The sequence below is a fragment of the Castor canadensis genome, chromosome 2 (assembly GCF_047511655.1).
Source record: "Castor canadensis chromosome 2, mCasCan1.hap1v2, whole genome shotgun sequence".
Lineage (NCBI taxonomy): Eukaryota > Metazoa > Chordata > Mammalia > Rodentia > Castoridae > Castor > Castor canadensis.
This window is the reverse complement of record NC_133387.1, coordinates 68,333,042-68,355,399: the sequence shown is the minus strand read 5'-3', so window position 1 is coordinate 68,355,399 and position 22,358 is coordinate 68,333,042. Positions and strand designations below refer to the sequence as shown.

Here is a 22,358-nt window from a genome sequence, read left to right as displayed (position 1 = left end):
TAAACTTGTCAGATGTCAGCACTGAAATGCCCCACAGAAATCCCAACCCCAAATGTTCAAAATTAATCATCTTTCCTCGCACACCTTCTCATTTCTCCTATATCTCCTGTTTTGGTTGGAAGGTCACCATCACTTAACCATCCAACTTAGAAAAGCCTTAGAAGCTTTAAATCATTATCCAAGTCTCCATCACCCTTATGCTCCAAATCCAGTTAATTGTCTCTTTTGAACAGCTCTTAAAGCCATTCTCTGCTCTCTGGGTTCTGTGACCATGGTTCCTGGCAGCCTCTTTGTGACCCTCAGTGCAGGTGATACACGGGGTTGCCTAGAGCCAGGGTAGTTCATTGAGTCAGATGCTTCTTAGTCATGTGTGCACACGAGGGTGCCACCCCTGCCACAGGCCACTCCTCAGGTGAAAGACTCCACTGAGGAAGCTTGGAAACAACCCATCAGCTGAGTGTGACACTTTGCTGTGTCTGTGTGGTCAAAAAGTATATTAGCCCAGGCCTGCTCTTCTTTCTTGCTGCTTTACTCAGCTCTGAGCTTCTGACTCAGAAATGAGAAAGGTCAGTTCGTGTGCCTGCTTAAAACTGCCCTCCAAAAAGGCCTTTGGTGTGGTGAGGGAGCCTGGGTCTCCAACTAAATCAGGGATTTGCAGTGTCTCTGAATTCTTTCCCTCAGCTGCAACACACTTGGTAAGAGAAAAGGATTCAGTTAATTGAAAAAGACCTCATTTTTGTCTTCTGAAGTTGGAATGAGTTAATCCACAACAGTTGTCCTGCTGTGGATACATCACAAATCTGTTTTCTTTTGCTTCTCTTTAAAAAATGTCTCCTGAGTGAGTTCATCAGCAGTGCTGTTGCTAAGCCTGTGGTTAGCAACTGAAACCATCTCAGAAATACTGTCATGTTTTTTAAGGGAGGCCTGCCCATCCCTCTGCACATGGCCAATCCCAGCAGAAATTGAGCCCTCCTTTGTGGTTTGCAAACACTACGCTGCTGCCACAGCCTGGCTCTTGGCAAAGAGGGACCTTTGTGTTAGGGAATGTGCTTTCTTACATATTACTACAAAACAAGTTTTGTTCCTATACAACAAAGCATCACTGGATTAAACTTCTTTCCCCCTCAGCTAAACCCAGGGTGATGAGTATTGCTCTTTAAAAGTCAGTGCATTTATTTTAGTTTCGGGGCAAATCTTATATACCCATTCTGTTCCTCCTCCTTCATCGGGTAGGTTATCATAAGTCGAGTAAAGTGATATAGCAGAAATACTGCCAAGAAAAAGCAAACAGTAAAGTCTCTGCTGCATTTCCTTCTTTCTGTTTCCTTTTAATACTCGATGCTTTTTTGGGGTTTGAATGAATAGTATTCAACTTTACTTTAAAGTCAGAGAAATAGCGGACTAATGAGGCCAGGTTGGGTAAGTGGGGGAAATTGCACCTACTCAGCCCTACAAGGCAGGTACTCCAGGCATGTGTGCCCCAAGTGCAGAGGCAGTTGCCTGGTCCAGACCTGCATGTCTTCAAATGTTGAATGTGCTTTTCAGTGAAAATGAAGTATGGTTTTTTGGCACAGATTTTTCAAGTGCTGCAGAAGTGGTTGATTGACCCCAAACCCACTTACATAGTATTTGCTTTACAGCGGCAATGCTTCTTACTGTGGCCCTCTTTGAGAAGGAGAACTTAGCTCAAAACTGTTCAGACTTTAGACCTAATGGTACTTTTACTTACAGTTACCAGAAAATGCTTAGTGCCATGCCCATCCTTGTACCCCTTGCCCTCTTGCCACAGGCTAGGAGTCATTCCCTCTGCTCTTCTGTATCTCTGCAAAATTCCAAGACTCCTGTTATTGGAGGTCAGGTTTGGCCTCTCCTCCTGGTACCGTGTTTACTAGATACTTACTGGATCTGGGAAGTGAGTGCTTGAGATGGGACATGGTATGTCTTCTCATTTATGTATTTCAGTACTAATCACACCGAGTATTTAATCCCTGACAGAAGTTCAACTTTGTTTTCCATACAAACCTCTACTTGGTCAGTGTATATCAAATTAAAAATATTGCCATCTTACCATAAGTCATTCCTTTAGTAATTATTTGTATTTTGGTTTTTCCCCCAGTAAGGATAACTTCAGTAATCTTCTCATTTTGGTTTCAAACCAGAGTTGAAACTACTTCTAACATAATGACTTCTAAGAAAGCTAATGTGTTGGAGCAAATGAAGTAATTTAATAAGTGTTTGAAAATCTTGCTCTGATTTTATGTGGGAAGGCAGCTTCATCTGTTTTTCTCCCTGTAGGTCTGATGCTGTTTTTGATGAATACCAAAAAAAAAAGCCAGCTCATTTCTGAGCTGCCTTGTACATATTGTATAATTTATATAGTGTCTTATCCCTTTGAATTCAAGTGGAACTACTAAGTTGGTTTTGTCTGTACCCTTATTCAATAGAATAGACATAATACATTCACTCTGGAGCATGTTTTCTATGAATTTCAACACACTTATTTCATAGACTGATACATATATATCTCATTTTATATATATAATATGCACAGATGTACACCACTGTCCTAAAGATGGTTGAGCCCATGGGGGTGTGGTTCTCTATAAAAATCTGTAAGGACTATGTTTGTGGACTGGGCGGTGATTGTCTAGAATGTCACAGCAGCTAGAAAAGAACTAAAAGCCATTTTCTTCATCGAGCACTAGATCCATTAAGGGTCAGCTTTGACATTAACTGAAGCATTTCGCAAAACGTTAAGAGCATTAAGTTCCATCCTGCTTGCTAGGTAAGAATTATGTATTAATGGGATTTGAGATTAAGCATGTGAGCCGGGTAATGACATTAGTTTACATCTCACTTAAGAAGCTGGCTTCTTAAATAGTTAGGCCTACTCATCCCTCCATATCACTGACGTAAAGGACCCATGCCAGCCTTCAGGGATTCCAGAACGTGGGTTGCTATGAAGTCAAGGCTGTTAATAGAGAAGTCAGACCTCTCCACAAATCTATGTGACTCCAGGGTAGTTTCCATTCTTTTGTGTTGCTGGGAGTTAGGAAAGGCTTTACTGAAAGGGGAGCATTTCAAGCTGAGTCCTAAGAGATAAAGAGCTCTGTAAGGATAAGGGAGATAATGTACAAAGGCCTAAGAGAACTTGACTATGAGATTTTTCAGTATGGCCCAAAATGAATAGGCCCTCTGCCAGCCTCTAACCTTATTCAGGAGAGACGTTTTTATTTTAGGGTAATATACCAACAAAAACATTCTTTCCTCTAGCTGAGTGGACAGTGGGATTGGCCTAGTAGTCACAAATAGAGTGAAGTTTCTTTGCACATTACTAGTCTCTCTTTCTCTTTCTCATGGAAACTAGTGATTTGAGGGTCTCTGAAGGCCACATCAAACTGTCTCAAAGCCACAGGAGCACAGAAAGGGCCAGAAGAGCCAGGTGGTGAAGGCTCATATCTGTAATCCTAGCTCCTCAGGAGGCAGAGATCAGGAGAATCTGGGTTTGAAGCCAGCCTGGGCAAACAGTTCAGGAGACCCTATCTCAGAAATACCCAATACAAAACAGGGCTGGTGGAATGGCTCAAGCAGCAGAGCTCCTGCCTATCAAGCATGTGCAAACCCCAATACCACAAAAAAAAAGAAAGAAAAGGCCAGATAGAGGTGGATGACAGAGCTGGTATTTACTGGGTCATTTGGGCCCTGCCCTGTCGAGAAGAGGGCCTGGTGAAAGGTACTACACTTCAGGTAAGGAAGAGTGCACTTGCTATAGTGTGCAAGACTGACTGGGAGAGAGGAGAGCCTCTCCTAGTGCAGCACCTCAGAGGTGACAGTAATCTTTAGGGCATAAACTGAAGTAAAGGGGAAAGCAGGGACATGATGTGGAAATATGTAAGCTAAATTTATAGGACTTGATAACTGATTGGGCACAGGAGTGATCTAAACCTTCAGATGATGCTTCCCTTTGCTGAAATGCTGGAGGGCAGGCAGAATACTGCCCTAAGGGTTTTGTTTTTGTTTTCGTTTTGTGTGGTGGTACTAGAGTTTGAATGCTGGACCTTGCTAGGCAGGTGCTCTACTACTTGAGCCACTCTACCAGCCCTCACCTGCCCTGCCCTAAGTTTTTGACAGGTGAGTTTGAGAGACACCCAGAAGCAAATGTGATAAAGATGAAAACAAAAATGAGGATGGAGGTCAGGGCTGGAAATAAATTTTTTTTTTGAAATTTGCATATGAATGTGTTGGGGAGCACTCTAAAAGGAGATGGGCAGACCCCAAGGAAATGTATTCCCCACAGGTAAAGGAAAACAAGGAACACATCTGGCCAAGGGTAAATATTTTCAGTGTTTAGAGGAAAAAAGTTATTAAATTTTTTTAATTTAAAAAATATTTTTAAAGGAATTATGTATTTTAAAGAAAAAAATAGGATTATGACAAAAGTCAGGTTGTTTACCTGGCACTTTAACTAGACTGATAATGAAAAATTAATCATGGAACCATTCTTTTTTTAAAAAACATTTTTATTAGTATATAAGTTATAATTATACAGGGGTTTTGTTGTGACATTTCCATATATACATGTTATATCCCGGGTTGGTACATCCCCTCCATTATTCTCCATCCTACCCTATTTCCCTTAAAATAACTTCAGTGTGCCATACTCATACATGTATAGAAAGTACCTCAACCATATTCACCCTCCTTTATCCTCTTCATTCTCTCTTCCCCTCCCACTAGCAACCTCCCCTCAACACAACCTGTTCTACATTCAGGTCATGTTCTACATTCTTGTCCTTCATTGTTTAAGTGACTGACCATTGTCCAGTGGGGATTTTACCTTGGCATTTTACTTGTAAATATATTGTACTTTAATCAGTCTAATGCCCTCCACTGCTCTTCCTCCCCCTTGTCCTTCTACCCTATATTGTTCAACAGTTTTCAGTATGTTTTGTGGTACCTTATTCCTACACAGATGTGATATATTATTATCCACTCTATCATTCTTTTCTTCTTTTCCTCTCCCTTAATCTCCTCTAATAGTGCCACTTTTGAAAAACAGCTCGGTATGTATTTATATGTATATATGCTTATGCTTGTATTTGTATTGGCTCTTCCACATATGAGTGAAAATGTGGCTTTTGGCTTTCAGAACCTGGCTAACTTCTCTTAAGATGATATTCTCCAGTTCCATTTACCTATAAACAACAAAATTTCATTCTTCATGACTGAATAAAATTCCATTGTATATAAATACCACATTTTCTTAATCCAGTCATTGTTGGAGGCACCTGGGCTGTTTCCATAGTTTGGCTATTGTGAATACTGCAATAAAAATGGATGTGCAGGTGTCTTTATTGTAACCTGATTCATAGTCCTTTGGATATATGCCAAGGAATGGCAGTTCTATTTTTAGTTTTTTTGAGGATCCTCCGTACCGTTTTCTAATGTGTACTAATTTACAATCCCACCAGCAGTGTATGAGGGTTCCTACCACACTCACCCCCATCCCCACCCCCTCCTCACCATTTGTTGTGTTCTTGATGATACCACTGTAACAGGAGTGAGATGGACCCTTAATGTGGTTTTGATTTGCATTTCCTTTATGACCAGGGGTGTTGAGCAATGTGTTTTTTGGCCATTTGTACTTCTTCCTTTGAAAAAGCTCTTTTGAAGAGCTTTTTCTTTGAAAGAGAAATTTACCCATTTCTTCATTAGGTCATTGATACTTTGGGAATTTAGTTTTTTGAACTCCCTGTAAATTCTGGTTATTAATCCCTTGTCAGATGCATAACTGGCAAAGATTTTCTACCATTCTCTGGGATGCCTCTTCAGTCTGGGGTTCTATTTACGAAATCATTGCCTATTCCTATTAATTCCAGTGTATTCCCTACTCTTCCCTGCAGTAGTTTTAAAGTTCCAGGCCTTGTATTTAGGCCTTTGATTCGCTTTGAATTTATATTTGTACAGGGTGAAAGACATGGATCTAGTTTGTTTTTTACAGGCAGATACCCAATTTCCCCAGCAACATTTGTTGAAGGGGCTCCATTGTGCTTTGGGCAAAATTCAGGTGGCTGTAGGTGCATGGGTTTATGTCTCGGTCTCCTATCCAGTTCTATTGGTATTTGTGCCAAAACCATGCTGTTTTTATTGCTATGGCTCTGTAGTATAGTTTGAAGTTAGGTATTGTGACTTCTCCAGCAATGCTTTTTGCTTATTAGCATTGCCGTGGCTATCCGTGGTCTTTTGTACACCCATATGAACTTAAAGTTGATTTTTCACTGTGAGGAATGTTAGTGGATTTTTTATGGGAATTGCATCAAACATATAAATTGCTTTTGTTAGTATAGCCATTTTCATATTAATTCTGCCAACCCCGAGCATGGGAGAGCTTTCTAAATCTTCTGTCTTCGGTTTCCTTGTTAGAGGTCTTTCACTTTAAGGTTATTCCTAGGTATTTTATTTTTGAGGCTATTGTAAAATGGAGCTCTTTTCCAAAATTCTTAAGTCTTCATTGTTGGTTTATAGAAAAGCTACTGATTTTTTGTGTATTGATTTTATATGCTGCTACTTTACTGAAAGTGTTTATGGTGTCTAGGAGTTTTTTGGTGGAGTTTCTTGGGTCTTTTAAGATCATGTCTTCAATAAATAGGGATAATTTGATTTCTTCCTTTTCTACTTGATTCCTTTTATTTCTTCTTCCTGTCTTACTGCTCTAGCTAGGAATTCCAAAATTATGTTGAATAAGAGTGGAGAGAATGGACGCCCTTGTCTCATTCCTTACTTTATGGGAAATGGTTTCAGTTTTTCCCCACTTAGTATGATGCTGGAACCATTCCTTTTAGCTTCTTGTTTGCAGATGATCTGGTTTAGGAATTATCAGATTTTTTCCATAAAGTGCCAGACATTTCTAAGAGTCATTGCTGGGCTATATGTTCTCTGCCTCAACTATTAATTATGCCACTGTGAGGTGAGTAGCCCTAAACAATATGGAAACAATAGGCAAAGGGCTGGCTGCACTATGCCTGCAGGCATTTGCTGACTCCTGATCTAATTCATGATATCATCATCACGAGTAAGTAACTACGGGTACCATATAACATTAAGTTCACACTTCTCATCATATAACTTGCCAAAGACAAAATTAAGAGCCCAAAATGTTGTAGTTGTGGGTTGTTCACAATCCATCAAGTATCAGGAATACCCTATACCCACAGTGTTACTGTGTGTGCCAACAGGCCTCCATTCTCCCTTTGTGAGCTATGAACAGGCACCAGCTGTATGTGGTTTTTCAGCGTGCTTCAGCAGGGAAGTGAGGGACAGGGAAATGGGAGCACATTAAAAAATGGCTGTTTTTGCAATCTGTAGTAACTGCAGTAACTATCCAAATACTGCCAATAAATGTTTTAAGGCTGTTTGGTTACTTGCCTATGCAACTGGGTGTAGCAGTCCCAGACATGGACTTATTTGTAACTTTCTCATATTGGTAACTCCTAAACTGTTTATGTAATATTTTGACATTGTTTTTCATTTTGGTTTTCAGGGGAGCCCTGGAAGCTTATGTTCAATCAGTGAGAAGTAGAGAAGGCAAAGAATTTGCACCAGTTTATCCCATAATGGTTCAGTTGCTTCAAAAAGCTATGTCTGCTTTTCAGTGAGAATGTGAAATCTTTAATCTCCACATGGCTCCAACCCATTCAAAGTTGGCAGTTAATAAGACATACTCTAAAAGACAGCTAACAATCCAGTATTTGAGATTGTAGTTGATTTTCCTGTATTTCTTACTGATCTTTATCTCTTTATCACTTCTACTTTAAAATGTCAAAATAGATTCACAACTTGTTAAAGTCCATGGACTTGACTTGATTCTTGCAAAAGACATCGAAGTTTTTTCTCCCTTTTCAGATTTTTATACAGCAAACTAAAATTTCTTTTCTATCATGTTACTGATTTTCTGATCATTAAAAAATCCCCACTGCTTTTCAGGTGATATGATCCAGGTGCCCTGTTCCTCAACCTGCCTTCTTCACAAAGTTCAGCCCTGTGGTTCCCAAATTTGGCTACACATTCACTTCACCACGAAGCTTTTAAAAAGTCTATGCCCAAGTTGCACCCTACTAATTATAATTAGCACATCTGGGAGTTAAGCCAGGCGTTTTAAAAGATACACATCCCCAAAGTGATTCCAGTATTGAAGTTAAGTAACAACTGGCATATCTCAAAGCTTAGGTATATGTTCTTTAAATGAAACAAGGTTTCTTTATACTTTGTCATTTTATTGAAAGCAAGACACTGGGGGCTTTGGGACAAAGCCAAAATTTTTTCTTCTACAAAAGATTCTCTATAAGTAATAATCTAAGTCCTTATTTTTCTGTTGCCCTTGCCCCATTATTAACATTCTTTAATTTTTACAATCTCATAAGCAATCTCCTAATTGTAAAACTAAGTCTTGTCATCCATCTCCTGTTCCATTATTCTGACAACTTCAGAAATTCAGTCAAGATCAATCAGAAGTCAGTGATAAAACTTTTTTTTTCATTTTATTTGAAATAATATACAAGAATATAGTGTGCAAAATTGAGGGGCAACATCATGAAGTGTAATGAACTAAAATCAGTTTTACAGCTGTGATTCCTAACCAGAAACACCACTTGGTAAATTACATGAAAAGCCATGATTGTAGCTCAGAGCAAAAGCAGCTGTATTGCCAATGTATTTGCTCTAATTTTAGACAGTTGGAGAAAAAGTAAAGTGCAAGTGTTGCACTGCAGTAAGTGCAAAGTCTGCCCCCACCATAAAGATATGCTGATGAAATATACTTAAGATATGTGGCTGAGGAGATAATAGAACACAAGGTTTAAAAATATAATGGTGTTGACTGTTAATAGCACCATTACAGTGACTATCCCAATGCTATTAACTAACTTTCCCTTGGCCACGCTATGTCTCCACTGGAAATCATAGATGAATGCTGCCACCTGCTGCATACACTCAACATACCTGTGGTAACTGCAGCAGATGGCTCTTTTCACTGGGACAATGACACCTGCCACCTGCCACATGTTACGTAGTCTCTTGGCACTGGCCGGACTAGGCACGCCTGTGTTGGCACAGATGCTGGGTCACGTGGTAGTTGCTCATGGAAGGCCAACTTCCAGCTTCTGCTTCATTCCATCATGTATATAATACAGATTAATAAGCAGTAAGGAGCCAATGCATAAACAGCAGTTACGTATTTTTAAATTCCCCTTCGTACAACTTAAAATAAAACATGTATACATGTCTCCTCTCTTCCTACTGTACTTTAGCACCACAGGATATCAATTTTCAAGCCTATATTACCTGATAGACATATACGAAGTTTGGAAGGAAAATAAGGCAATTTGGTTTACAACGTTGATAGTTTTAGCTTACTTAATGCTCTAATGGAGAAAGCAAATCTTCACTCATATTATTAAATCATTTCAAGACACAATGCTATCAGTATCTTATGGTCACACAAATTCAGGACAGATGGCGAGACTGTGATCTTCTTAAGCCTTTCCATCAGGAGCCCATGTTTATGCAAATATAGACTTAAGAACATAAGCGTTCTGGTTCAGTGTTGTTGTGACCCCTGTGGAAGTAAAATTAAACTCAGTGAATGTTTAAAGAACTTCCAAATTCCAATTCAGCTAACTTCTCATCTGAGAGCTGACTACTACTTCCAAAGAAATTCTTGAAAAATGTAAGCAGATGTCACCTGCGTATCACTAAAAATGGGCATTAAATACATAGGATAGGATGCCCTGCTGCTATTAACTACTGACATCTTCCCTTCATTTTTTTAGTATTTCAAATTGAGCCCGTTCTATCAAGGACAATTTTCTTAAAATTACTCTAAAAACACTGGGCATATAAAAGATGCTAGTCTAGTAATTAAAATATAAAAACCAAGTCTGTCCAAGTTACTATCATTATGGTGCAATTTGTTTACCACCCTTTCTGGGCCTATTTCTTCTTCTTCTTCTTCTTGAAGTTTTTAGTCTATGCCAATGGTACAAATCCCCATGAATATTAGTTAACCTGTCCGCACACTACCATCCTTACTAGCCCCCATCAGGTAAGGAAAGAAAGGCTGCTGAGACATGCCACCAAAAATTAATTTCCTACACTGATATTAATGGGTTAATAATGCCCATCTTACAGCCCAACTAGAAATATTACATTCCAAAATTATCTTTCACAATGTTTTAGATAAACATTCTTTTTAAATTGGTTTTTTTTTTTTTTTGCAATACTGGGGCTTGAACTCAGACACTCTACCCTCTTGAGCTACTCACTCCACCAATCCCCCTACTTTTCATACAAAATGAGTAAATGGTACTTTGTCATGAAAAGGAAGGCAGTCTTCCCTCATATGATGCTATGAAAACATCATTAGGTTTAAATTGTAACAATGCTAAGAAAGAGCATCAGCACAGCCTTTTAAAGGTTGTAACAACTGCTCCAACATGCCAGTACACATCTATGGAGTAAGTCAAGATCAGCTTAGACAACTACTTGTTGAAACATACTGAATTGGTTCTTTTCCTTTTCCAACAGTCAGGATTTAAACGTTTTTGTTCTTCAGCCAAAGCCTTTGCTTCTAATGTGTACATCCTTCTCTCTTCATTCTTCATTTTCTTCCACCTGTCACCAAGGATCACACTTATGGCTCTGTAACAAAAATATTTACATAATGTTGAAGACAAAGAGTTTTCATAAAATTCATGTCAAGTGCTGCTACTTCAGCCAGAAATGTAAGGTTAAAATGACAAAAATCTTGTCCAACATAACAAAAAAGTGTCAAGGCCGTCAGAATAATTTCCAGCAAAATTCCAGTCATACGCCCATTTATCATAATCTTGATGGTGATAAAGCCTCCTGGAATAGTGACAATTTTCCTAATTGTTGAAAGATACCTAAAATGGCTAGAGAAACTGGATATTCTCCAAAGCTTAAATTTTTAAATTTTTCTTTTAAGAAAAAAAATTCATCTTACACTGACTGTATAGAAAGAGGAGGCAAAGTAAACCTATCCCATATATATCTCAGCCCAGGCCTTGTGCCTGATCTGTATTGTGAATGGGGAGACATAGGGAAGAGAAAAAAAAAAAAATTCAAACATTTCAAAGAAAAGGTTTAAATTAATTATTGGATCTATTGTATATCAGTTTTAAAAAGATGTCTTAAGTATTCAACTTGTATCAAAAGCTATTCTTTCTTTTTGTGCCCACAGCCTATCAAATAGTTGTAATAAAGGTCTTTTTTCATTCATGCAACCATAATGAAAATGTTCTCTTAGGATGAAGCCAAGTAAACTTTAGGTTATATTTGTACTTATCACTTGAGAAACTGGATTAATCTGAAAGGATAAACGGGAAGTCAAACTAATAGAGAACACCATGACACAAATTTGAAACTATTTTCCTATTTATACTTGTTACTCTGCTACCAAACCTATTGAAGTATCTCACCTAGAACACACAGACATAAATCAACTTTCCTTCTATGCAGAGCTTTACTCACACAAGAGTAAGTCCTGGGGTGACTGCACAAAGCACCTCAAAGTGATTTTATACTAACTGCCAAGGAAGACAGAGATAGGCATTTGTGCCTTAGAAGAATAGCCCTTGAAGCCTGCTAAGTACACATTAAATGTGTAGTAAGTGTATGTCTTTTTACTCACTATACCAGTGCAATTCCCTTTGCTGTATCTCCCTTTTTCTTTTCTGTTTTTTTTAAATTTATTGTGCTGGGTGGAGGGGGCACATTATGGCATTTATAAAAGTTCTTACAATATATCAAATATACCATACTTGAATTCACCTCCTCCCCCAATTCCTGGAAGAGTTTCAACAGGTATCATTTCTCCATTTACATACACGTGTACACAGTCTTTGCACTATATTCACCCTCTTACACCCCTCCCGCCCCCAACTAAGAACAACCACCCCAGGTAGGAACTGTTCCATCCTCCTGTTCTCCATTTATCTTCCTTTCCTCAAAACCAATTTTTATAGTTTTTTGATACAGATGACTTATTTTTCCAGTTCAACCAATAAGAAATTCTTAATAAACCCTATCTCAGTCTTCCAAAGTTTGAAATGTTTTTGAATGAGGTGGTTGTGTGTAACTTGGGAAGCAAATTCATCCCATTTTTTAAGTTGAAACATGACAGGAGATAAAATGGCACAATGATGCAGACCATAATCTGCATTCCCTCTCTTCGCAATTATAAAATATACATACCACTTACATTCATTTTTGCAGTGAATTTGTTATACAGATTGATGTTTACACCAACTTATAAATGAACTGCTTATACCTCTGACCTGTTCATTTTAGTCTCTGTTCCCTCACAGGTTGTCTCTAAATGTTTTAAATCACTGAATTAAGACATTTTCTCTACTAGAGAAAGGAGAAAACTCCCAGTTCAAAATTATCTGATTTTTCCTCATTCAATTTAGAGATAGGTATATCTGGTATCCCTCAATGTTAAGATGTATCACATGGAAGCAATGCTAAAATGCAAAGAAAAAAGATTTATGAGCAACATAGGAGATAACCTAAGGCAGAGATCCTAAAAAGTAGAAAAAAATATAAAGTGAAAATGAAATTTACACTTATCCAATGTTATAAATAATTCCAGGAAGCATCTCTGGTAACATTTAACTGCTGGGGAAATGGACTTATTAATGTAGCATAGGGACATGAATCCTATTTCTAGTCAAAGGTCTTGTCAATAATCAAGTACCAGATATGTGCAGAAGAGAACTGCAGGCCTGCACTTGTCAGTAAACCTCTACAACTAGGCCACTTTCTCTGGGGAAGAAAAAGGGAAAGATGTGATAGTTATTCCCAAAATGCCTTTAAATTCTGAAAGTATTTTCTATGAGATTATTATATACTAGTAACCAAAGCAGCAGACTTCCAAATGAAAAAAAAAAAAAAAAAAAACAAAAACAGGCTGGCAGAGTGGCTCATGTGGCAGAGTGCCTGCCCAGCAAACCTAAGGCTCTGAGTTCAAACCCCAATGCCACAAAAAAGAAAAAAAGGTCATAAAAAAACAAAAACATTACAGGCCAGGCACAGTAACTCATGCCTGGAATCAGGTGGCAATGAGGAAGACCACAGTTCAAGAGCAGCCCAGGTAAGGTTCCATCTCATTAAGTTGGGTGTGGTGGTGTATGTGATCCTACCAGCTATGCAGGAGGCCATAGGTAGGATTTTTTGCCCCAGGCAAAAATGTGAGATCCTACTTGAAAAATAACTAAAGCAAAAAAGGGCTGAGTGTGTGGCTCAAGTGGTAGAGTACCTACCAAGCATGAAGCCCTGAGTTCAAACCCCAATTCACACCCCCCCCAAAAAAAAAAAAAATCCAGTCTTTTTTTTTATTGATAAAGAAATGGAAGATTAGAGGTTAATTGCCAAAGTCACACAAATGACAAGACCCAAGAGTCAGACATTTCAGTGGTATTGAAAGGCCTTAATACTTGCTCAGTCTTTCTACAGTTTGTATTCTCAAGAAATAAGCAGATGTTAAAACAAAGCTATACACTGCAGTATTATTTGTAACAGTTTGTAATGGAAGTCTAAGTACATATATACATCAACTCTCAGATACTTACGGAATGAGAAGCTTCTCTATATATAATGTAAATACTACTTAGAATATCATAAAACATTAAAACTTAAATTCAACATTATTTTATGTAATCACTTGATTTTTCTTAGTTCTGATCCTTAGAGAAGTAGGAAGACTGGAGGAAGATAGCTTTAATATATGATCAATGTGATTGGCTTGAGTGACAAAGGATTCTGAGATGAGGTAGGGGTAGAGGAAACAGAGGAAGGACTTGAATTCATTTTGATTCCTGGGTTCTGCTTTCTAAGTTCAGCCTTTTGACAAATCTGGCAGCTTGCTAAAACTACCAATGCCTGCACATTCCAAGACTCACTTAAACACTCTTGAGATCTGACATAAGGAAATGTTACATGGAAATGACAAATGTTAGAACTGTGTCCTCTTAACAGGTAAGAGACTTTTACTATTAGTGATGAGGTAGATCTTCACCATTTACATAGCCTAATTATCTATGTATTGTAAAATAATTACACATGATCCTAAAAATTCACGTAAGGTCCTAAGTGAATTCTTCCTTAAAAAAAAAAAATAGGAAGAATTCAATAAAAGCTATTGAAGAGTAAGTTTACTAAATTATCCCAATTACTGTGACCTGTATTGAAGTGTTACTCAGTAATTATAATCAGAATTATGTTTACCTGTTATCTTTCCCTGGATACATCTGAGTATATTCAACTCTGTATTTTTTGGCAAAAAGCATGAAGGCATTCATTGGTCTTTTGCACTTATTAGGAGAAGTGGCACTCACAGTCCCTGAGCTGTGGTTTTTGACAGCCTTAGCATACAAAGAACTAGAAGAGAGCTGTGATGATCCAGGTGAGCCACAGTTTTTACTGAATCCAGATCCTGCAAAGTCTTGACCACCAGGTCCTCCACAAGACAAAGATGCACGACGTTGACGAGCCATACTGCTTAACACATAAACTGCAGAAGAATCCATAGGTGTGAAGTCATAGCTAGAATATTAAAAAAACTATTAACATGGTTTAATTAAATCTGGTTTATACAATTTCTAAAAAACAGGATTTTAAGAAAAAATACTTAACATCTGATTGGAAACTTAGTGCATCTTTCCTAATACAATGTTTCAAGCATGAATTTAACATTTTTGCCATTGATACTTGAGTCTAAAGTTAAAACCTTATACGTACACTAAAATTATTAATTGTAAAAGACCCCAACCCCCTGCCACACACACATAAAGGAATCTGTTATCATCAGCATATTTTATCCATGGCAAGTAACTTCTCTAGATCCCACAAATCTATTCTTACTGTAGATTCACTTTTTCACAAATTTGGCAACCTGATTTCTTGGCTTAGATCTAGAAAATTTTTAAAAAAGATTGGCAGGCATATTATAGGCCTAAGGACTAAATACTTCACAAGACAAAAGGTTAGATAAGGGCAGTCAAAAGCTATTAAATACTGCTAATGAAACTTAAAATGCACAGTAATCTGGTAATTTGCATAGGTACAAAAGTCTTATATGAATGGGTTCCCTAAAAAGCCATACAAGGATTATAGTATAACCTAGTTCATAGGTAAAAACCCATCTTTATCAGGAAGGTTCACATTCTGTTCTATAAATTCAGTTTACTTAGGCTTGGAAATAAGCTATGCATATTCTCTGAACAAGCCTGCTTGAAGGGTATTATTACCTCTCTTTTACGTGAAGAAAGAGGCTAAAAGAAGTAAAGCATTATTTACCCAAGGACACACTTTTAGTATCCAAAGCCCCAGCTTTCCTAACCAATACCGAAAACTACCATTGACTAAAACTCAAGGTAAACAAATAATAATATTAACTGAAAATAGTGCTGAAAAATAGAGCAACAGACCACAGCTTGAAGATAAACCAATCAGAATTCTTTTGCTCCAACTCATGTTTAACTCTTTCTGACAATACTTGCTATCTTGACAGAAAATCTTTTAATTCATCTTTTACTCTGAACCCAGCTCCTACTTCGTTTCCCGAAACAGGAATTCTGATACTACATTAAAATAGGTTGGTGTTGATGATAGGAACAGCATCTGCTTCAAGACAAAGCATCTGCGATTATGAAGCTAAATGAATGGATTAAGCTGGTCCATGTCATTTACTAGAGATAGTAAAGATGACTTCTACCAATTATCAGCCACGTGAGATCTTTTGTCTTAAAACTATTACATGAAATACATGTACTTAAAACTATGACTCCAAAATTACCATACAATGAATGCCTGGGAATCAATACTGTGCCATTTTTTTCCTAAGATTGTTATTAAGTTTAGAAAAAAGCAAACTTGAACACATATATGAATCTGATGCAAAATTTTTTGCCTCTACTGAAGAACACTAATTACAATTTAAAATACCAAAAGATGTATGGTACCTTAATTATGAAAATGTGAAAACTTCACCATCTAGTGGCACAAATCTAACATCTATTTCCATTATGGATACAACTTAAATCAGTTCCAAGTATTCAATCACAGAATTCAGGATTATGATACAACTACAGCATTGAAAACTGACATTGAGTATCTTTTAAAACAGCTTAATTTTTTTTGCTACGCTACATCATGTAAGCATTCATTCGCATCACTGAACTACCCAAATGTGCCTTGTTTTGCACCTCAAGTTTTTGTCCATGCCACCTCTTAAGCTTACAATGCCTTTCTCCATCTTCACTGTTTAATCATTACTCTTGCAGGAAAACTACAATAACGTAATGCCTAGTAACCAAGTTACATATATAAAGTGATTTAATCTTTTTTCAGTATTATCCTCATTTTATGGGGTTTACAAGAGCCACAGATAAGTTAATGCACTTACTAAAGTTTCCACAGTAAACCTACTGCACAGCTAGAATTCAGGCAGTCCAGCTCTGGAGCTCACGCTCCTACCAGGCTACACTGTCTCTCAATCAGCATGTACTCACTCTACACATTACCAATCCATTTCCTTCACTAGACAGAAAGTAAAGAAATATGCTCATTTTCAAGATTAGTTCTAAAAAATGTAAAGTATTAACTGGGTTCACATCCCACCTCTTCCATTTATTAGCAATATGACCTTGGGAAAGTTAAAGAAACCATCTAGTCTCTGTTTACTTAAGTAAAATAGAGATTAATGCCTTGGCTTACTTAACTATAAAATAAAGATTCATACATGTTATGTTAATCTTTATGTTGCCTAAAGAAAAATAAATACAAAGCTGAATACCAATGGCTCACAACTATAATCCTAGCTACTCAGGAGGCAGAGATCAGGAGGATTGCAGTTTGAATCTAGCCCGGGCAAGTAGTTCATGAGACCCCATCACACAAAAAAAAATGTCTGGTGGAATGGCTCAAGGTGTAGGCCCTGAGTTCAAATCCCAGTACCATACACACACACACAAACAATAAATACCAAACAGTTAAGGCACAAGCTGGCAACTATTAGTATCAAACAAGTGTTATCTATTGTTACTGTACATGTAACCTACATTAGTAGATAAGAAGACTTCACCTAACCTACATTAGTAGATAAGAAGACTTCAACTAATCTGTCTCTATAAAATAAAGATATAACCTAATAGGGTAATGAACACTAAGCAAAGTTAACATAAGTACAATGCCTGGCATATGATAGGTACTCTGTAAGTTATTAAATTATCACATTTCTTGAATGAAATGTCATCTTCACAAGGTCAGCAGTGACTTTTAAACCTGCTTGATGCCTTGAAGGTTGGCCTCAATCCTCAGCGTTTCTGACAGGCTTCTTCAAATCATATGCTTATATGGGAGCTTCTTCTCTAAGATGGCAAAGCCTCAAGCTGTTTTTAGAAGCTCACTAATTACATTGTTGACTTCTGACTGTACCAAGCTAGAAACTACTTAAATTTTCTTTTTTTGTAATTCATGACTCAAAACCTTGCCCCATATCCCCAAGTATATCTGAAATTATTCTAGGGTTGTCTCTTGGACTGTTTCTTCTTTCAGTCTTTCTTTCCCTTCTTGCTCTCACTATGTTAGACATCAATAATAGCTTTGTGCTGTTTAACTTTTTCATGGATTCTCCTGAATGAAGCTGCTCTTTCCCACTCCTTTGCAGGGCAAGGAAAGAGGGCATTGCTGTATACTGCAATCACTCAACATTGGCGAGTGAAATGAGACCAATGGTAAAGGTCATCTTCAAATTATTCAGTAGGAACAAGATGTTTGCCATCTCAGAAAACAGGAATTAGGCAGCCAAACTTTCCTTTTTTGCTTTAGAAAACAAAGTTGTGCACTCTACAATACTTGATCTATTTAAAAATGTCGTAACATATAATGTCTGAAGCATAAAAATAAATACCAGTGAACCCATAATTCAAATTAAGAGAGAGTATCACTCACACTGCACATTTGCCACCAGATAACCAGTTTCTTGAACGGTGTATCATTCCCTTTCTCAATATTTTATTATGAAAATATAACACTGATCACAAATAATATAGTAGCACTAAATATGGTAATGTGTTCATTAAATATGTTAAATTATATTAATGTAGCAATGTTTGTGTAAAAAGATAATCTAACAGGTCTGATTGCTACCCTTTCAAAAGTCTACTTACAAGGTTGGCCCTTAACTGGCATCCATAACCTGGAATTCACAAGAGTTCACATCATTTCAACAACTCATTAAGAGTGGCTTGTTGTGCCTCAACTATGAACATTGATTTCCTCTTGAATGTTCAAATTTTGGTACCTGCCAGGCACAGGCAGCCTATATGACCAATTCTCAATAGAAATCCTGGGTCCTAAATGTCTAACAAACTTTCCTTGCTAGAAAAAGTTTCCTACATGTTCTCACAACTCACTGCTGAGGGAACTGAGCTACCCTGTGTGACTCTACTGGGAAAGGACCCCTGGAAGCCTGACTTCTCCCAGATTTCAACCCACGTGTTTTCCCTTTTCTGATTTTGTTTTGTATCCTTTTGCCATGATAAATCACAGCATGAGTCTCCTGAGTCCTCCTAGCAAATCACTGAGCATGGGGGTGCCCCCGACATAATTATAAATGTATTGTTTAAGTTGTATGTCACTATATTTGTGATTTTATTAGATTTTTTTCTGAAGAACATGATTCCATTAAAAAAAAAACTGAATCATACTGTGTATGTTTGAGTTAATTTGTACTAAACATGTTTTTTCAATCTATGTTTTAAAATAATGTAGCTAAGATTCACTCATTTTCCACTGATGAAAAGAATCCCACTGTATGACTGAATAATTTATTTGATAAAATCCAATTAATTGCTATTGGCATTATTTCCACATTTTTGCTATCATGAATGATACAGCTATGTAATTATTTATACTTCTCCTTGTACATATCTTTTTAAGAACTTACTTCTCTGGGATATATATGATGAGGGATTGAATTCTTGATATTCACCTTTGTAAGATAAAACCAAGTTATCTCCCCAAACTTTTCTATCTGGTTACATTTTCACCAAAACACAAGCGTTATCACTAATCTACATCCTAAGAACACCTAAGTCACTCATTAAAATTTTGTCTCCTCTTTCAAAGAAGAACATACAAGGGAATGAAACAGCATTTAGTTAAGATTCCATTCTTATAGGCACTTACTGAGCAAATGGCCTATGTCAGGCCCTATACTAGTTGCTTTTTAAATAATAGTCTCACTTATCCTTATAATATATATTAACTTTACATTAAATTGATGGAAATGGGGGTGGGGGTATGGCTCAAGCAGTAGAGCAGCTGCCTAGCAAGCACAAAGCCCTGAACTAAAATCCTAGGATAACAAAAAAGTAAAAAAAAAAATGAGTATCAGCAGAGACTCCTAAGAAGCCTCTATTTAGTGCCGCCTAGTTATATACCTATGAATTTGATAATTATCATCAAGAAAGAATCATCCTGCATATTTACATACAGACTTTCTCTGGGTACCCTCTGGGAAAAGATGGATCAACTGTCCCAGCTACACAGGACTGAGGAGATTTCAGGGATTCTGGGTTTTTAGTGTTAGAACCAGAAAAGTCCCATATAATTTGGGATAGTTGGTAAACAATCTTGAGAGTTAGGACTCATGGGTTCTTGTTATATTTTGCCACTTATAGCAAGGTGACCACAGGAAAAAAAAATCACTCCCGTAAGACTTTCCTAATGTCAATTTTTTGCTAGTTTTATTAATTAAACCATGCAACTAGTGACCTTGGTCAAAATGAGTATTAAACAAAGGTTTAGTTAAGTCCCCACCACCCCAAGGATATAGTTAATTATGAAAAACATTAAAGATTTACAGTTTGTAAAAATAAATGGCCAGATATAGCATTTTTTAATGTCATTATCAAAGCTGATTAAACTTTTGGTCATACAACCTATGATATTCTTCCTAATCTAATCCTAAATATTTTGTAAACTCACTTTTCCTGTATGACTACTCATACAAAACTCCTCATTAGTAGGTAATTTTCTTCAATTAATCATATAAATACACTTGTCTCTAAGTAGTTCTTATTAGTCTCAAACCTTTAAAGTTTTAACTTCCTAAATGTTTGACCTAGCAATCACTATGGAAATTAAGGAGAAACATTAAAAAAAAAGAATTCAATATTACCTTTTAAATGTATCAAAAACACCTGAATCGTCAAAATTAATGGCATCAGGGTGTCCAGGAGGTAGACATATGTCACCCACGTGAATTTCACAACATGGGATACCATGCTGCACCACAGTCAAGCTTGGGTAAAATGATGACCACCCTGAAGTTAAACAACAGTTGTATATATAGTGAGGATTGACAGGAAACACCCAAAGTACATTATAAAAGACATTTCTGCATTCTTAAAAATAAGTCCCTATTTAAAATCCCAACAGATATTAACATAGGTCAAGCTTTTTCTTTACAATACACCAAGTACTAGTAAATTTTTCCTTTTGACAATATAAAAGTCCTACAAATACAATACAAAATTAGTTTAATTTAGCATTTTGTTTATTTTTAGATCTCTGTCAGTCAGCACTTCTATCAACCTACAAAATAGTAAGTGATGAATGATGAGACCAGGAAATAGTCTCTGAATTATTAGAGTATGCTTAATATGGTATTAATGTAATAAGGGTCTGAAGAGTGATTCAGGTTTACAGCATATTTGGTAACTCTAAACAAAAATGTGATTACTCCATTTTGAATGAGTACTCTATGGAGAATACTCCATTCCCCAAACTACCAAAATAGCAAAGCTTACTACAGTATGCTACGTGATCCTGAGACTCCTCACACACAGCAAGCAGAGTTCTGACTACTGCTAAGATGCTTAAACACTATTAAATATTACTATAAGCAGTTCTATGGTAGTTCTATTTAGTTTGAAATAAATTTTCCCTTTAATTTTTTTCTTAATCATAATCATCAAAGCCACAAGATATAATTACAGATTTAAGAAGCATTCTTTTAAAAAGTTACTACAAATTCAGTTGAAACCCTACCTTTATTTTTAACATAGAAAGGATGTTCCAGCTTACACTCTACGGTAAGTAAGCCATCTTCTACTGTACCAGGATCAAAAGTCAACTTCAGTACAGACTCACCAAACGATATACTTTCTTCATGTGACAACAACTTTAGACCATCAGAACCATAGCCCTGAAAACATATGCACAGAGTGAATGAACTGGAAATGTTCAACACACAGTGAAGTTCCCATTATGTGTAAGATTTTGCAGAAAAGGCAAAAATAACCAAGATAGGATCCCTGGCTTTAAAGAGCTCTCAACCCAGCAGTGAAGAAAGATGCATACTTAAGTAACTACAATATATAAGGCAGACTAGAATAATAAGCACTTTAACTCAAGTAAAAATGCTAAAGTTTAGAGATACCAATTCCAAAAGAGAAAAATTAGGAAGGACTTTCAATTCCACTTGAACTGGAATATAAAAGATGGATGAAATTTAGAAAAGGCGAAGAAAATGCCTTGAACCAGAACAGTTGCATTTAACAACCTCTCTGAGGAGTGCTGTATTTGCTACAAATACAAGGTAAGTTCAGACTTGGAGCAAGTAAGGAGAGGCCAATTAGTAGACAGGCCTTAGCAGTAGTAAATATACTTTTTGTTTAGATGGTACTGGGAAATCATAGGCCTGGCATAGTGGTATACACCTGTAATCCCAGCTACTTGGGAGGCTGAAGTAGAAAGATCATGGTATGAGGACGGTCCGGGCAAAAGTTCAAGCCCCTATCAGAAAAACAAAAATAAAAAGTAAAAGGACTGGGAACAAGTCCTCAAGTAGTAGAGCACTTACCTACCTATCAAGAACAAGGCCTTAAGCTCCATCCCCAGTACCACCCAAAAAAAAAAAAAAAGTGGTACTGGGAAATCAATGGAAGTTATCTTTACTAACAGCTATGAATTTTAAGACGATAATGACTGCAGAATAACAGGGAACTCATATTTAATTATTTGAGAATATAATGAGACCTCCTATTACAGTCCTGGGTTGACAAGTACAGTAGTGATACAATCAGATGACATTTAAATTCAATGAATACTTATTGAGCATTCAATGCCAGGTGGTAAGCTCTGAAAATATAAGCATCAGTAAGACATGACTTACACTTGAATTCAAAGAAAAAGAAATATGCTAACAACTAACTACAGCATCCAATTATTACACGGGTCCACCAAGTAATGAATGAAAAGAATGACTGATG

At 36.9% G+C, this 22,358-nt stretch overlaps 2 protein-coding genes and 1 non-coding gene across 10 annotated transcripts in view; 2 read left to right on the top strand and 1 right to left on the bottom strand.

The window, feature by feature from the left end:
• Cog5 (component of oligomeric golgi complex 5) overlaps positions 1 to 18,787 on the top strand; it is a 330,870-nt gene extending 312,083 nt beyond the window's left edge. For all 7 annotated transcript variants that reach the window (XM_074064981.1, XM_020156084.2, XM_074064980.1 and 4 more), the window contains one exon: positions 7,541 to 18,787. In XM_074064981.1, coding sequence (XP_073921082.1) covers positions 7,541 to 7,579 — 39 coding nt within the window. In that variant the 3' untranslated portion in view covers positions 7,580 to 18,787. The remainder of the gene's footprint in view (positions 1 to 7,540) is intronic.
• Positions 8,519 to 22,358, bottom strand: part of Hbp1 (HMG-box transcription factor 1) — a 34,553-nt gene continuing 20,713 nt past the window's right edge. For both annotated transcript variants that reach the window (XM_020156085.2, XM_020156086.2), the window contains exons 7-11: positions 21,136 to 21,292; positions 20,264 to 20,408; positions 14,305 to 14,622; positions 10,554 to 10,695; positions 8,519 to 9,613 (exon numbers count right to left, since the gene is read on the bottom strand). In XM_020156085.2, coding sequence (XP_020011674.2) covers positions 9,596 to 9,613; positions 10,554 to 10,695; positions 14,305 to 14,622; positions 20,264 to 20,408; positions 21,136 to 21,292 — 780 coding nt within the window. In that variant the 3' untranslated portion in view covers positions 8,519 to 9,595. The remainder of the gene's footprint in view (positions 9,614 to 10,553; positions 10,696 to 14,304; positions 14,623 to 20,263; positions 20,409 to 21,135; positions 21,293 to 22,358) is intronic.
• On the top strand, positions 10,989 to 11,117 carry LOC141421151 (small nucleolar RNA SNORA51). The gene has a single exon (XR_012445823.1). It is a non-coding gene; the product is annotated as a small nucleolar RNA SNORA51 (small nucleolar RNA).